This window comes from Tasmannia lanceolata, unplaced genomic scaffold, assembly GCF_043159265.1.
Source record: "Tasmannia lanceolata isolate RefF3 unplaced genomic scaffold, GAP_Taslan_0.1 ptg000006l, whole genome shotgun sequence".
In the NCBI taxonomy this organism is placed as follows: domain Eukaryota; kingdom Viridiplantae; phylum Streptophyta; class Magnoliopsida; order Canellales; family Winteraceae; genus Tasmannia; species Tasmannia lanceolata.
The window spans coordinates 10,444,357-10,457,776 of record NW_027518683.1 but is presented as its reverse complement, the minus strand read 5'-3'; the positions used below and the strand labels follow the sequence as shown (position 1 = coordinate 10,457,776).

The following is a 13,420-nucleotide window of genomic DNA, read 5'->3' as shown; positions in this document are numbered from 1 at the left end:
CTTGACATGTTAGGAATCTTGTTCCTAATTCTTTGGCTTTTTTTTCCCCTTAAAATGACAAAACTTCCCTCCCATGCCATGTGGTATGTGGGGATTTGTACAGTTCCACTCTGGTTCCATTCTCGGTCTCCATAGCAGCACTCTTAGAGGAATGCTAAACTCAAGGTACCCTTACAGAAATAGGAAGAGAGGGCGCTCCCACTGGTTGAATGTCACCAAAGTGCATTCGCCTGCTGAGTTTAGCATTCTTCTCAATAGGATACTTTTAGATCATGATTCTCTCTCTCATGTTTCTTTCTCTTCTGTCCCCTAATCCTACGTCTTAACTGTGTACAATGTAAGTAGGACCTAGGACACTCTGGCAAACATTCCGATTAGCAATGGATCATGACCCAAACTCAAAAAAGTAAGATTCACAAAGCACTGTGAAAAAAGATCGTACCGATTAAAGATCAAGAACGGATCATGACCAAGGTGTAGGTGGATCTATTCAGAAGTAGATACATTGACACCCCTACACAATGAGTTGTTGACAATTCAACCCATTTTAGTACGCTGTGGAGCGGAGCCAGGAATTTACACTTAGAGAGGCCGAACTAATTTACACTTGGCTGCATGGGTCATTGGGGGCCGTGGCCACTAAACTAGCTAAGCATGCATGTACATCCATACAATATAAAAGGGATTTTGCAAGACATTGGGGGGCCATGGCCCCCCTCATGCTATATGTGCCTCTGCCCCCTGCCTGTGGAATTAACTAGAAAGAGATTCGTGTTGACTCATGAGTTTTAGTACTATTCTATCTTCCCCTGCCTTTCAAAGACAAATGAATTTGAAAGAGATTTTCAAATTCATAGTCACTCTTGAAAGAGATTTTCAAATTCATAGTCACTCCAAAAAATTAAGCTAAATTCTAAGTTTTTCATTAATCCAAACAAGTGATATCATAAAGCCCAACAAAACATAAATGACAAAGGGATAGATTTGTTAACATCACCATTGAAAGAAAGCCTTGAAGCTTTCTCCTAGAACGAGCTCTCTAGCTTTCAAAGTGTCTTCATTTTGTGTTTGGTTGCACAACAGCTAGGATGACTTAAGGATTTTGCTTGGAATTGTTGGATCGTGTGGCCATCAGCCCTCGATCTGTAATCCGTGATGATCTAAGTATGGCCATTAGTGAAGATCATCACATGACAATCCCCGGACACGTATTGCGCACGCCTACTTGCATTTGTTTTTCAAATTACAATTACATGTATTATTTTGTATACTCAAATTGATTTAAAGGGTGCCTTTATCAATTGCATGGCATACGCATTGGGGACATTGGAAGGGGATGGGCATGCCACATCAGTTGGTGGACCAGCTTGGTGTGGGTGTCCCATTAGGTGGTTGAAAATATCCCACCTATTGAGAAGGTAGTTGCTTTAGGTGGGTGAGTGTGATTGGTGGTGTGGGGCCCATTTAGTGGAGTAGATGAGTCTCTCCTATGTGTTGTTTGTGGGCCCTTGATCGATGATCGAACGGACCTAATTCGTAGGCCGTGTTGGAAATGGAGTAGCCTCTCCTGAGTGGAGATGAAAAAGCCTTTACAAGAAAAAATAGTTGGAAATGGAGAAACCTCTCCCGAGTGGAGATGGAAAAGCCTTTCCAGGAAAGTTGCTGGAAAATTAGCAACCGCCCACCACCCCATGGGAGTATAAATGTTTTCCCATTAATTAAGAAAGCACTTTCGCATGTGCTGCAAAAGAGAGTTGCAAATCCGAACACTCCTGAGAGACAAATGTTTTTAGAAACAATACTCTAGTCGCTCTTCCAATCCAACCCTTTTGGCATCCATCCAATTGCTTTTGAGCACCCAAGTTTTTCAGGATTCTACCGGATCAGCATTGACAGAAATCCATGGTGATCTTCTTCAAAGATTTTCATTGGTATTTGGTTGGTACATCAGCAGTACTCCTTATTTGGTTGCCAATATAGCATTGAAAAACCTTTAAAGTATCAGGAATGTCTTTTGGGTAATAATACATGTTTACTGATGTGTCACCCTTTCCCCTCCCCTCATTATGAAATCCAAGCCAAAACTACAGAAGGTTGGATTTTTGTTTGGATTTATTGGGAATGATGTCTCTCTCTGTCTCTCTTACCCTCTTTTCTCTCTGATGACCTTGTACCACTTCTCTATGAGGTTGACAACCAAACACTACTTACCACTATACTACTAACCCACGTACGAATCAACACAGTGGGTCTTTTTATAAGACAGTGATCTTATAATTTAGAGAATGAAATTTAGCTAAAAATTTCTTCACATTTCTATAATAACCCTCTTAAGAATTTCCGTTCCTCTTGTAGGTCCTCTGTCAATCATATATTTGGAGGTCCGCTCTTTTCTCACAGGGTTTTAAAAAAACCCTCTAAAAAATTTCTTCTCTGAGAACCAACAATTCAAGGAAATTAGTTTTGGGACCATTATTCAAAGCTCGGATGCTCTTGTCATCTATTTTCTGTACCCCTTGAGAGCGATGCAAATCGGAAACCACGCTCCAATTTCCCTTTTTCCTCTCGAGTAGACTTTTCTCCCTTTCTCGTATTTCCACCGAATGGCCTTACTTTGCTCCAGAAAAATTCTAGAAAGACTACACGTTAGTCAAATTTCTGTCCTTTATAAAGTTTTTAATGTGATGCTTATCGTGATGGCAGCTTTGACCCGAGATTCACGAGTCTAGAAATAAGAGTGCAACTTGGGTTGGGCTCAACTCGAACCCGATTTTGGTTCGGTTTGGGTTGGCCTTTCCTTTGGTTGGTTGGGAAAAGCCAACCCGACTTAACTTCAGGTTGGATTAGGGTTGAGACCTTAGTAACCTGAAACCGGCCTCCGTCCTCAAATTTTATCATGATTTTCTTAGGGTCATGTCTTTTCCTTGTAGATTCTTAATTTTCTCAAGTATACTTCATTTAAAAATAATGTCTTTTTATTAATTTTCCTACCTCAATTTTATCTGTTTTTCCAAGTAGCTAGTATATTTCTCTGCTATCTTATCTGTCGTAGCTCTTCTTTCGAAGGAAATTGAATTTGAGGAAAAATTTCTATCATTTTCATGAAAATATGATGTTCCTACGCACAGGATAAATTAACGAATAAAGAGTGGAAAAATCCATGCGTCCACAGAAAACCAGATATCCCCCCCCTCTCTCTCTCTCTCTCTCTATGAATAAAATCCTCCTTAACGTTATTCGTTAAGTTTTAAAGGCAACGAAAAACGTTATAGAGGGTGCATTTATCCTCAAGTAGTGAACCATCCACAAAGAAACCGTTAAAGAGGGGGATTTTACCCGTTTAGGGGGGGATATCATTTCCCTTGTTTTAAATTACCCTAAAAGGCTAAAACTAAGCCCACTATGGTACATAAATGTTTGGTACAAATATTTGAAAGGAAAAATTACCAATGGGGGACTAAAAAATGACGAAATTGTCAACAAGACCCATGCTTTTTTTTAAATTATCAACGATGGACAAAAGAGGCCTTGTCAGTAAAAGCTGGACAAAAATGCCCTTTTCTTAAGTAAAACGTTTTACTTTTCCACTCTCCCCTCTTCTTCCTTCTTTTTTTAACTTTTCCATTTTCAACTTTGTTTTTTTACCCTACCAGTCATCTTCCTCATCGACCATTGTCGCTAGGAAGTCTCGAAAACTTAAAATGTGAGTTCATTCCAATCTATCTCTTTGTATGTAGGTTTTGTTTTTCATTTGTTTTAGGGTTTTCCATTTCTCCTTCTCCCTTTCAATGGCGGATGAGGAAGATGAATCGTAGGGGAGAAAGAAAAAAATGGTGAAAATGAATGAGTGAAAAAAAATGGGAAATAAAAACGTGTTCACAAGGGACTTGATAAGCCCATTCGGAAATTGGTAACCCCATTTTTATACAAGATAACCCCAATCCCAGAGACTTGAAAACCCCCTTCCAAAACTTCAGTACCCTTAGCCAATTTTCAAGGAATCCCATTTGGAAATTGGTAGCCCTATTTTTAATACTAGATAATCTCAATATGAGATACTTGAAAACCCCCTTCCAAAACTCTAGTACCCTCGGCCAATTTTTAGGGAATCCCATTCGGAAATTGGTAACCCCATTTTTTATACTAGATAACCCCAATCCCAGAGACTTGAAAACCCTCTTCCAAAACTCCAGCACACTCGGCCAATTTTCAGGGACTCAATAAGCCCATTTGAAAATTGGTAACCCTACTTTTGAGAGTTGCTAACACCCTTCCAGAGAGTTGATAAACCCCTTCTGCTACAAAACCTCCTGCCTATAACAACTCTTCTAATGGCATTACAATTCTGCTCATGATAGAAATAACAAAAGAAATGGATGTTGTATTCATTAAATGCGCTTCATGTATTACATCCAAATTCGTGTATTACAAAAAAATTTAAGTACATCAAAAAATGTGTAGCCATCCCATTCATGTATTGCATCAAAATTTTCTTATACAACCAATTGTTTCCTAAAAAGTGAGTGAAGCTATACATTACCTCTAGAACACACCCTAAAATACAAACCACTTAAACCCTAAACAAGATAAATAAAAAACATAGGAATGAAAAATAGTGCAAAACCCTAAAAAACAAAAGAAAAACAAAACCTAGATACAAAGAGATAGATGGTAAGAACTCAAGTTCTAAGTTTTCAAGACTTGCCATTGTCGGTTGCTGATTGAGGAGGAAGATGACTAGTAGGGTAAAAATAAAAAAAGTGAAAATGGAAAAGTAAAACAAGAGGGAAGAAAGGAAAAAACAAGGGGTAAACGTGTTCTAAATGCCAAAGGGCATTTTCGTCTAGCTTATACTGACTAAACATCTTTTGTCCCCCATTGGTAATTGTTCCTATTTAAAAAGAGAGAATTTATATGATGGTCATTTTTACAGATCGAAGGGTTAGGATCATCCTATGGAAATGATTTTTGGGACACACCCTATTTACGTTGTGCCCAAATAGATGAACGGTTTGGATCATAAAAAAAAGTGGGCGGTACCTACTTTTTAAGACTTCACGTGTTTTCACGGCCATCCATCATATAAATTCTCTTAAAAAGATGCCCAAATAACAAGGTAAAGTTAGTGTTCTGGGTCCCAACCACGCCCAGACAAGAAGATGTTCTCCCCAGGTGATCACTCCCCCCCCCAACAGAATTCAAGAAATACATTACACCAACAATAGTATCAAGACCCGTCACTTCTAAGACTTACAAAGTTAAAAAGATCGAATAAAGCAGTCATCTAAGGTATGTTTGGCAATCATGAAAAATATTCGATGGAATTTTAGTGGGGCTAGTTGTGTGAGATGGACTGAGAGGGAGAGACTTGAGAGGGATGTGAGTGAGGGAGCATGAAAGGGCCCTGAAAAACAAGAAGGAAAATAAAATTGAAGTAGCGTATTTTTTCACTGTTTTTTTAGGGATTTCTCATGATCATGCTCTCTCTCCATTTGTGCCTCATCAAAACTCTGACCCCTAATTTTTCATTGTTGCCAGGCATGGAAATCTTAAATGAGCTAAAATTATACTAGAAAGAGACAGATAAAAGTAAGAGCCCCCAAAAAAGGGAAATACAGATTAACTGATAGGAACCCAATAAACAGCAGCTTATATATGGACAAGAGTGTGGTAAATAATAAAAGCCCCAAAAAATATGTATGATTCAAGGAACAGAATCAACAACATGAAGAGCAGTAGAAACTAAACTATATGTTTCCCTCCCTTCCATCTCTACTTTCTCTCCATGACTCTTCTTACATTGATAATAAAACACAGTAAAAACAACAAAGGTGAAAAGATTCAGACAACAAAGAAGAACAGTTGTAATAATTCCAATCACAAACCGGGTAGCACTTCCAATTTCATCCTCGATCACGTTTAAAGAGAATAGCAAATAAATCGGCACGCTTAACATACCCAAAACTAGAATTAGACCAAACCCTTGAACCCTTCTTCCTCCAATTAACTCTACAGCCTTCCCAATAGCCTTCATCCCATAAGAACCCTCTTCTACTACTGAAATCACCAGACCCAAAAGCCAAACTGCAACTAAATAGAGATAAAACAACATTCCCAAAATACCCACCAAGCCAATCCAAGTTATCAAGGCATGAACACTACTAGTAATCAATGAAAAAGCCCCAAATAGCATAAGAACGAGAAAAGCATAGGCCAAAGTGATAAGCATAGCATATAGCCACGTAATCGTAGGCCTCTTCCAAATAGTGATAATTCTCAAAAGGGTCTCTTTGAGATTCAAAGACTTACCTATGTAAGTTGAGGCTGATGCGTGGATAGTGATTGCCATTGAGAAGATAGAGAGAATTGAAAAGGCAATTGAAAACCCAAATTGGTGACACACGAAAATTGTGGCATTTTGATGGTTTATGGAGAGATCGTAGGATTCTTGAGACTCGATCTCGATTATGAGAGGCCCGGATAAGAGATAGTGGGCCAAAACAAGGAGAGAGAAAGGGAAAAACACTAGTAGAAAGATTGAGAGCATGAGCTTTGAATTTTTAAAGGGGATTTCGAAGGCTTCTCTTAGAATTCCTGTAACATCCAATAGCTTGGGTGAATCCATGGCCACTGGTACCACCTCCTTAGCCATTGGTTGAATTTTCCAACCTTCTTGTGTAATGATCCAAATGCTAGGGTTTGTTCTGAGATGGGTTTGGGCTGTGTTTTTTGTGATAGATCAGCACCAGAGATGATTCCCTTATCTTATACGCTGTACTGTGATATATAGGCTGTACCCTCCATCATTTCTCATTATTTTATACAGACAAGATGACAGTGGTGGTCTTCTTTCTTTTTGACCATTAGACCTGGCAAACTGGTGGGTCGGGCCGGGCCGGGTTTCACCACCCCGTATGGGTCCGTGTAGTATGGGCCGGGTGGACCTGCAGGTCCACCCAGTTTATTTTCCTTGCTTTTTTTATCCCCACACTATAATAGGATGATCCAAACTGTCCATGTGATGGGGTATGAAAAGCAGCAACCAATTACCTGTCGACATGTGGCCCTCGAAGGGCCCACCATGAATTTGGCACCCACCCAGGGGTAGCTCGGTAATCTGCCAAGAGCAGGTAAACCTAAACCCACAAATGGGCCGACATCTGTCCTAGGATAGGTAATTCAACCACCCTAGGGCTCTCACTATAAATAGCCTTCACTCATGCCAAGAAAGGGGGTAATAACTTCCAAACTACCATCTTAAAGCTTTAGCTCTGCTCCTCTGCTCATACTGACTTGAGTGTTGAAGGGCCCGTCCGGAGCAACGACTCCGGGTTGGACATCTGACCTCGTGCGTTCCTGTGCAGGGCATAATACCTCCAGTTCGGTACCTTAGGCCCACTAGATCAGCTCTTTCGTCACTGCAGTATCTGTTACTAATTTTAGGCATAACACATAGTATGATCCTAGCCCTCTGATTTATGGAGGAATTGCAAATTATTATCTATGGAAACCTCTATAGATTGGAGGGCTAGGATCATCCTATTTAAATGATTTTTGGAGCACAACCTATTTATGTTATGTTCCATAACATGGGCGGTTTAGATCATCTTATGAAGTGGTTACTTTCTGAAAAAATGGGACTATAAGGGCTTACACCATATAAAATCTTGATCACTTGGTTTTTTAGGGGCACCCGCGGTATACCCAGACTGGCCCAATTTAGTGACCCAAACCCGTAAATTACGAGCGGGTCCCGGTCACTTTTGCCAGGTCTATTGACCAGACAGTGGAATCGTGACATGTCTGGTTCGTGATCGGGACTCTTAATCCGATGAGTGATGGCCATCATCATAGGATGACCCAGATGCGATCTCATCCGTCAGATTTGGGAGTATAAAATCAACGTTTAAGTGACGTCTTTTTCATAATCCTTGGTTAAAGGTCAAGAATCACGACTATGGGTAATAAACTAGAGTTGTAATGTAATGGAGAAAAATCTTCACCAACCTAATTGGTAATTAGCGTGTACATGGAAGTAAAACTCATCCGTACGATGATGATACATCCAAACTACCATCTTAAAGCTTTAGCTCTGCTCCTCTGCTCACTTGAGTGTTGAAGGGCCCATCCGGAGCAACGACTCCGGGTTGGACATCTGACCTCGTGCGTTCCTGTGCAGGGCATAATACCTCCAGTTCGGTACCTTAGGCCCACCCGATCAGCTCTTTCGTCACTGCCGTATCTGTTACTAATTTTAGGCATAACACATAGTATGATCCTAGCCCTCTGATCTATGGAGGAATTGCAAATTATTATCTATGGAAACCTCTATAGATTGGAGGGCTAGGATCATCCTATGTAAATGATTTTGGAGCACAACCTATTTATGTTATGTTCCATCACATGGGCGGTTTAGATCATCCTATGAAGTGGTTACTTTCTGAAAAAAATGGGACTATAAGGGCTACACCATATAAAATCTTGATCACTTGGTTTTTTAGGGGCACCCGCGGTATACCCAGACTGGCCCAATTTAGTGACCCAGACCCGTAAATTACGAGCGGGTCTCGGTCACTTTTGCCAGGTCTATTGACCAGACAATGGAACCTTGACATGTCTGGTTCGTGATCGGGACTCTTAATCTGATGAGTGATGGCCATCATCATAGGATGACCCAGATGCGATCTCATCCGTCAGATTTGGGAGTATAAAATCAACGTTTAAGTGACGTCTTTTTCATAATCCTTGGTTAAAGGTCAAGAATCACGACTATGGGTAATAAACTAGAGTTGTAATGTAATGGAGAAAAATCTTCACCAACCTAATTGGTAATTAGCGTGTACGTGGAAGTAAAACTCATCCGTACGATGATGATAAAATAAAGGAGAGAGGAAGCACGGTGATAAAAGAAAAGGAATTTGGAGGGCCACCTGAGGAAGAAACGGAGAAGCTTCAACCAAACATTGTTGACGAAGATGTAATCATCGGGATGATGGTTTCACGTTTTTAGACTAAAAAAAGAGAACAAGAGGAAAAGAGAGAGATGGGGTTCACGTTTTGTTCTATCACCTATCTTGGTGGGGAATTTGTTTATTGGCTGTTTGGTGGAAAGTGTAAGGAATATTGTTGCTGGTCATTGTAAATATGGTGTACTTTGCAGTGACGAATGGGAGAAGAACACCTCCTGTTTTTTTCTCTTTGGCCCGAATTTCAAAGTTTTGCTTTGTCGATACGCTTGTTTTTCTAGTCGGATTTGTTTAGGGCAGTGATAAATGGACCCCCTAGTCTCTCTCTCTCTCAGCACTGTCCTATATGGGGTCCGCTTCCCCATTTGTTTATTGCTTTGAAGATCAAACCTTCCACTTAAGTTGTACATAGGGCTTAGGGTTAGAGGAGGGTAGAAAGAAGATACCAGAGAGAGGAAGAAGAATAATCATGAATAAAAAAAGAAATAAATAAAGTATTATTTGTCTTCTTAAGTAGAGTTTTTAAGTGTTACAAAATACCCCTCATAAATGGGAGTTGATTTCACATCTGCGACTAAGTGCATTGCTCCCAAATAAGCCTATTCGTTTTTTGTGAATGGCTGAGGTTAGTTTAATTGTGAACTCATTAGTCACGACCCAAACAGCCTTCATAACTATACATAACCGGACGTGAATAAAAAGGGTATGTTTTTTTTGTAGATGGGCGTCTTAAGGCTAGTTTAACCAAAATTTATGACTGTTTGGGGCTCAATCCAAAATCATTTTAGACCTTAGGCTATGAACCAGTGGACACGATTCAAATCCAACTGTTGTGCCCAAATAATGACCATTACTGTTCAGATCTTTTCAATCCATGGGATCATCTTGGGTCATTTGACACCCCAAAATGGAGTCTAGATAAAATACTTCACGTTTGCAGGTTTGGGCATCTCTGTTTTAGCCTTTTTATTTCTTTGCCTTTTATCTTTACTTTCCTAATGGAACTTCATTCTCTTTTAGCCTTTTCACCCTTTGCCTTCTTTTTTGATCTCTACCTAAACTGTTGTGCGTGGTAATGAAAATATCTTTTAATACTAACATAATTTTAATTGAAGAAGATTACTGCCATTTTTTTTTCATGTGATATGGGTATTTTGTTATTGGGCAGTGATAAATCGACTCCCCAAATGGATAAATCAACTCCCCATGTGTCTATCTCTCTCCTCTTTCTCTCTCTAACCTAGAGGAGAGAGAAAGACACATGAGGAGTCGATTTATCAATTTGGGGAGTCGATTTTTCACTCCCCTTTGTTATTTTATGAGACATGGATTTCTTTCTCATTTTCCACAAGTCTGGTTATTTTTAACAATTTTAATTAGATATGGGTATTTTGGTCATTTGCATAAGATATGTTTTATTTATTTTTATGAGATTGAGAGGTACGTTGATATTTTTCATAAAATATGGGTGTTTTAGTCTTTTAAAGTGAGTTAAGAATAATTTTACCATTTTTTTTTACAATAGGTCATTCTCTATGAGAGGGGATTTTTGTCATATTTTCTATGAGAAATGATTACTTTTTTCATGAGATACATGTATTTTTGTCATTTTCTAAGACAAGGTTGTTTTACTATTTTAGATGAGATAAGAGTACTTTGGTCATTTCCCATGAGATAGGCGTACTTCATCGTTTCCCAAGAGATATGTACATTTTTGTTATTTTAACACTAGAGGAAGGATACTTTGGCTTTACGGAGGGGTATTTAGGCCTACACTTGCTATAAATCAGTCTACAAGGTGAACAACTTAGCATGCATCACCCAGAGTGTTCGCCACCAGCAGGCTGGTGCATTGGTCAATCTGAGAGGCATGATGGAAGCCGGGCGAGGGTCTCTCATCAAAGGGGGAAAGAGGGGTGAGGCTTTGATCTTGGGGTCGCTTTGCGCAGCTTTGGAAAGGAGAGAATTCAAGAAATTCACTCTCATCTAATAGAGTTAATATGGATATTGGCATTGGTTCTAACCAAAAGCACGAGTGCAATTTTACTCTAAAAAATTTTATGCCTAAATTGGGCATAAAAATTAATTAGCCTTTGTTTGGTAAATCTGACTTAATTCTTAATGAAAAACTTATTGGAAAATAGTTTATATTGTAATATTCATAGAAGAAATAACAAATTTTTTGCGTAGGTAAGCTTTGGTTTGGCGAGGACCCCTACCAGTTTATTATATGAAAAGAAAGATGATACATTTAAGTTTTGAAACCATCCCTATCCTTGAGACACATTAGGAAGGGAAAACAAAAGACCCGAATGATCCAAATACTAGTGTAATGAGGGACAAACAGATTTCAAGCACATTGGATTGACGAGCTTTCTGATTCTTTGGCTCTTCCTCAACTTCTAATGGTTTGTTCTCAGTGCTTTGTCCTCAAAGAGAAGAGGGCCATCATTTCCTGACCCGGCTTCCCATTTCTTTAGCTCATTGCTGGGACTCATCCTCTCTTCTTCAGACAGCACCTCGTAAGGGTTATGGGTGCTAATGCTTGTAAGAGGTGCTTTTTGAAAGAAATACCAAACCATTTGACTAGGAGCTTAAAGTTTATTTGGATAATGATACGAAATTGGTTTGGGAACCGAGTACGGAAACAACAATAGACTATTGGTTTCTTTTTTTTTATCCCGTTCTTTCTACGCAAAATGGGTGTAATTTTACACCCAAATTTCAACTTAAAAAAGGTCTTTAATTTTGTTCCATGTCCATTTTGAGTCGAAAGGAACATCACCTAAATGACAAAACCACCTCGCCCTATAAAATAGAAAAAAAAATCTTTTGCACCGTCCCACTTAATCGGAACGAGCTACTTCTGAAAATAGTGCTGCGTTTATCTTTTGTCCAGGTTTGAGAAAACACAAACCGGTTCACCCATGTGTGGTGGAAAATTTGTTTACCCAGAGTCAGATGGGTAGCAAGGGCTGGTGGGGGAGAGATTTGAGAGGGCCTTGAGTGGAGGGAGCATGGCGAGGAGGTTGGGACACAAAGAGAAAAACCCAATTTAAAATAATAATTTTATTTTTACTGTTTTCCAACCCCATCCTATACTCTCCTCACTCACAACCCCTCAATTTTCTCTTGCCTTTGCACTTCTCTTACACTAGGTAAATCAATGTTTCAAAATGCAGACGTAGGTCAGATTGTGGCTAAGGCAAATCCTAGTCGACTCGGTATGGCACAGCCCAGTACTCAGTTGACACAGCTGAGTACTCAGTTGATGTGATCATAACTTGGAAAAGTCTCATTGACATTGTAGGGAAAATGCGAACTTGGATAAGAACACGACGAAGGTAAAATGGAGTCGACTCGGGGGAGTCCACCATGCCTCGGAAGAGTTTTGAAAATATGAGATAAACAAAATGTTACCAAACATGATGGAGGGCTATCTTTTATTAGCTTATAGTTTGTCTATGTATTTCCTTCCTTTATCAAATCCCAAAAGCTCGAGGCAAACCCTCCCATTCTCCTCATCAGCTGTCCTCTCCTCTCTTCTTCCATCGTCATGCCACCACTATTGCTGTTGTTGCTGTTGTGGTGCCATTGCTAGCTTAATTAATATTTTTATTTTATTTCTATCAAATGTTTAAAAAAAATACAACAAACCCTCTCAATCACTCTCATTTCTTCTAAGCCGTAGGGCGCCAAACCCTTCGTCTCATTGACCGTCCTTTCTTCTCTCCTTCTGTTGCCATAGCATTGTCGTGCTATTACAGTTGCCATCACAGTCCCATCGCCGGCTGCTTCTCTTCTCCATTTTATTCCATTTTTATCAAGGAAAAAACAAGAATAAAACACTACTTTTCGTTAGCTAGAAAACACCTGACGGCACAAACATAGATTGATAAAGAGACCACGAGGGAGGAGAGAGGGAGGTTTTATTGTTTTCATGTCTTTAATAAAACAAAAATAAGAATGGCAACTAAATGGTCTTTAATAAAACAAAAATAAGAATGGCAACCAAATGGCAGAGATGCATGTTAAGATATGATTAGATCTGACCGTTAGGTCTAGGGATGGATTTGCATGATCAAGTAATTGGGTTGAGGAAGATTGGATTAGGATAATCTTAGGCCAAATCTTATCTTTATCTCTTTTCTTAAGTTTATCTTTATCTGTAACTGTAAGTTCTTAAGATTTGCACAGTTGGAGTTGGAGTTAGTGTTAATGAATAATCAGACATTACTGTCATCTAAAATTTTACATGGTATCAGAGCGGGAGCATCTTTGATCCCGTCCTCCGGCGGACGGTGAATCGTCGTCGGCCGGACCAGTCGATTGCCATCATAATCTTCATCCAAACCACATCTTTCTGCGTATCACTCTCTTAGATCCACCCACAAACAGTTTGTGGGTGTCTTGCACCTGTCTTTTTCCTTCCTCGGCTGGCCATAGTAACATAT

The 13,420-nt window shown here is 39.5% G+C and overlaps 1 protein-coding gene across 1 annotated transcript; it reads right to left on the bottom strand.

Annotated features, from left to right (window-relative positions):
• Nucleotides 1–5,704: 5,704 nt before the first annotated feature.
• LOC143878721 (uncharacterized) lies at nt 5,705–6,652 on the bottom strand. Its single transcript, XM_077380968.1, has one exon. It carries the CDS (start codon nt 6,650–6,652, stop codon nt 5,705–5,707), a length of 948 nt encoding a protein of 315 aa, XP_077237083.1.
• Nucleotides 6,653–13,420: the final 6,768 nt, after the last annotated feature.

Bases quoted from the DNA above. Each gene is read 5' to 3' on its own strand.
- LOC143878721 (XM_077380968.1), bottom strand. From the start codon at position 6,652: ATGGCTAAGGAGGTGGTACCAGTGGCCATGGATTCACCCAAGCTATTG.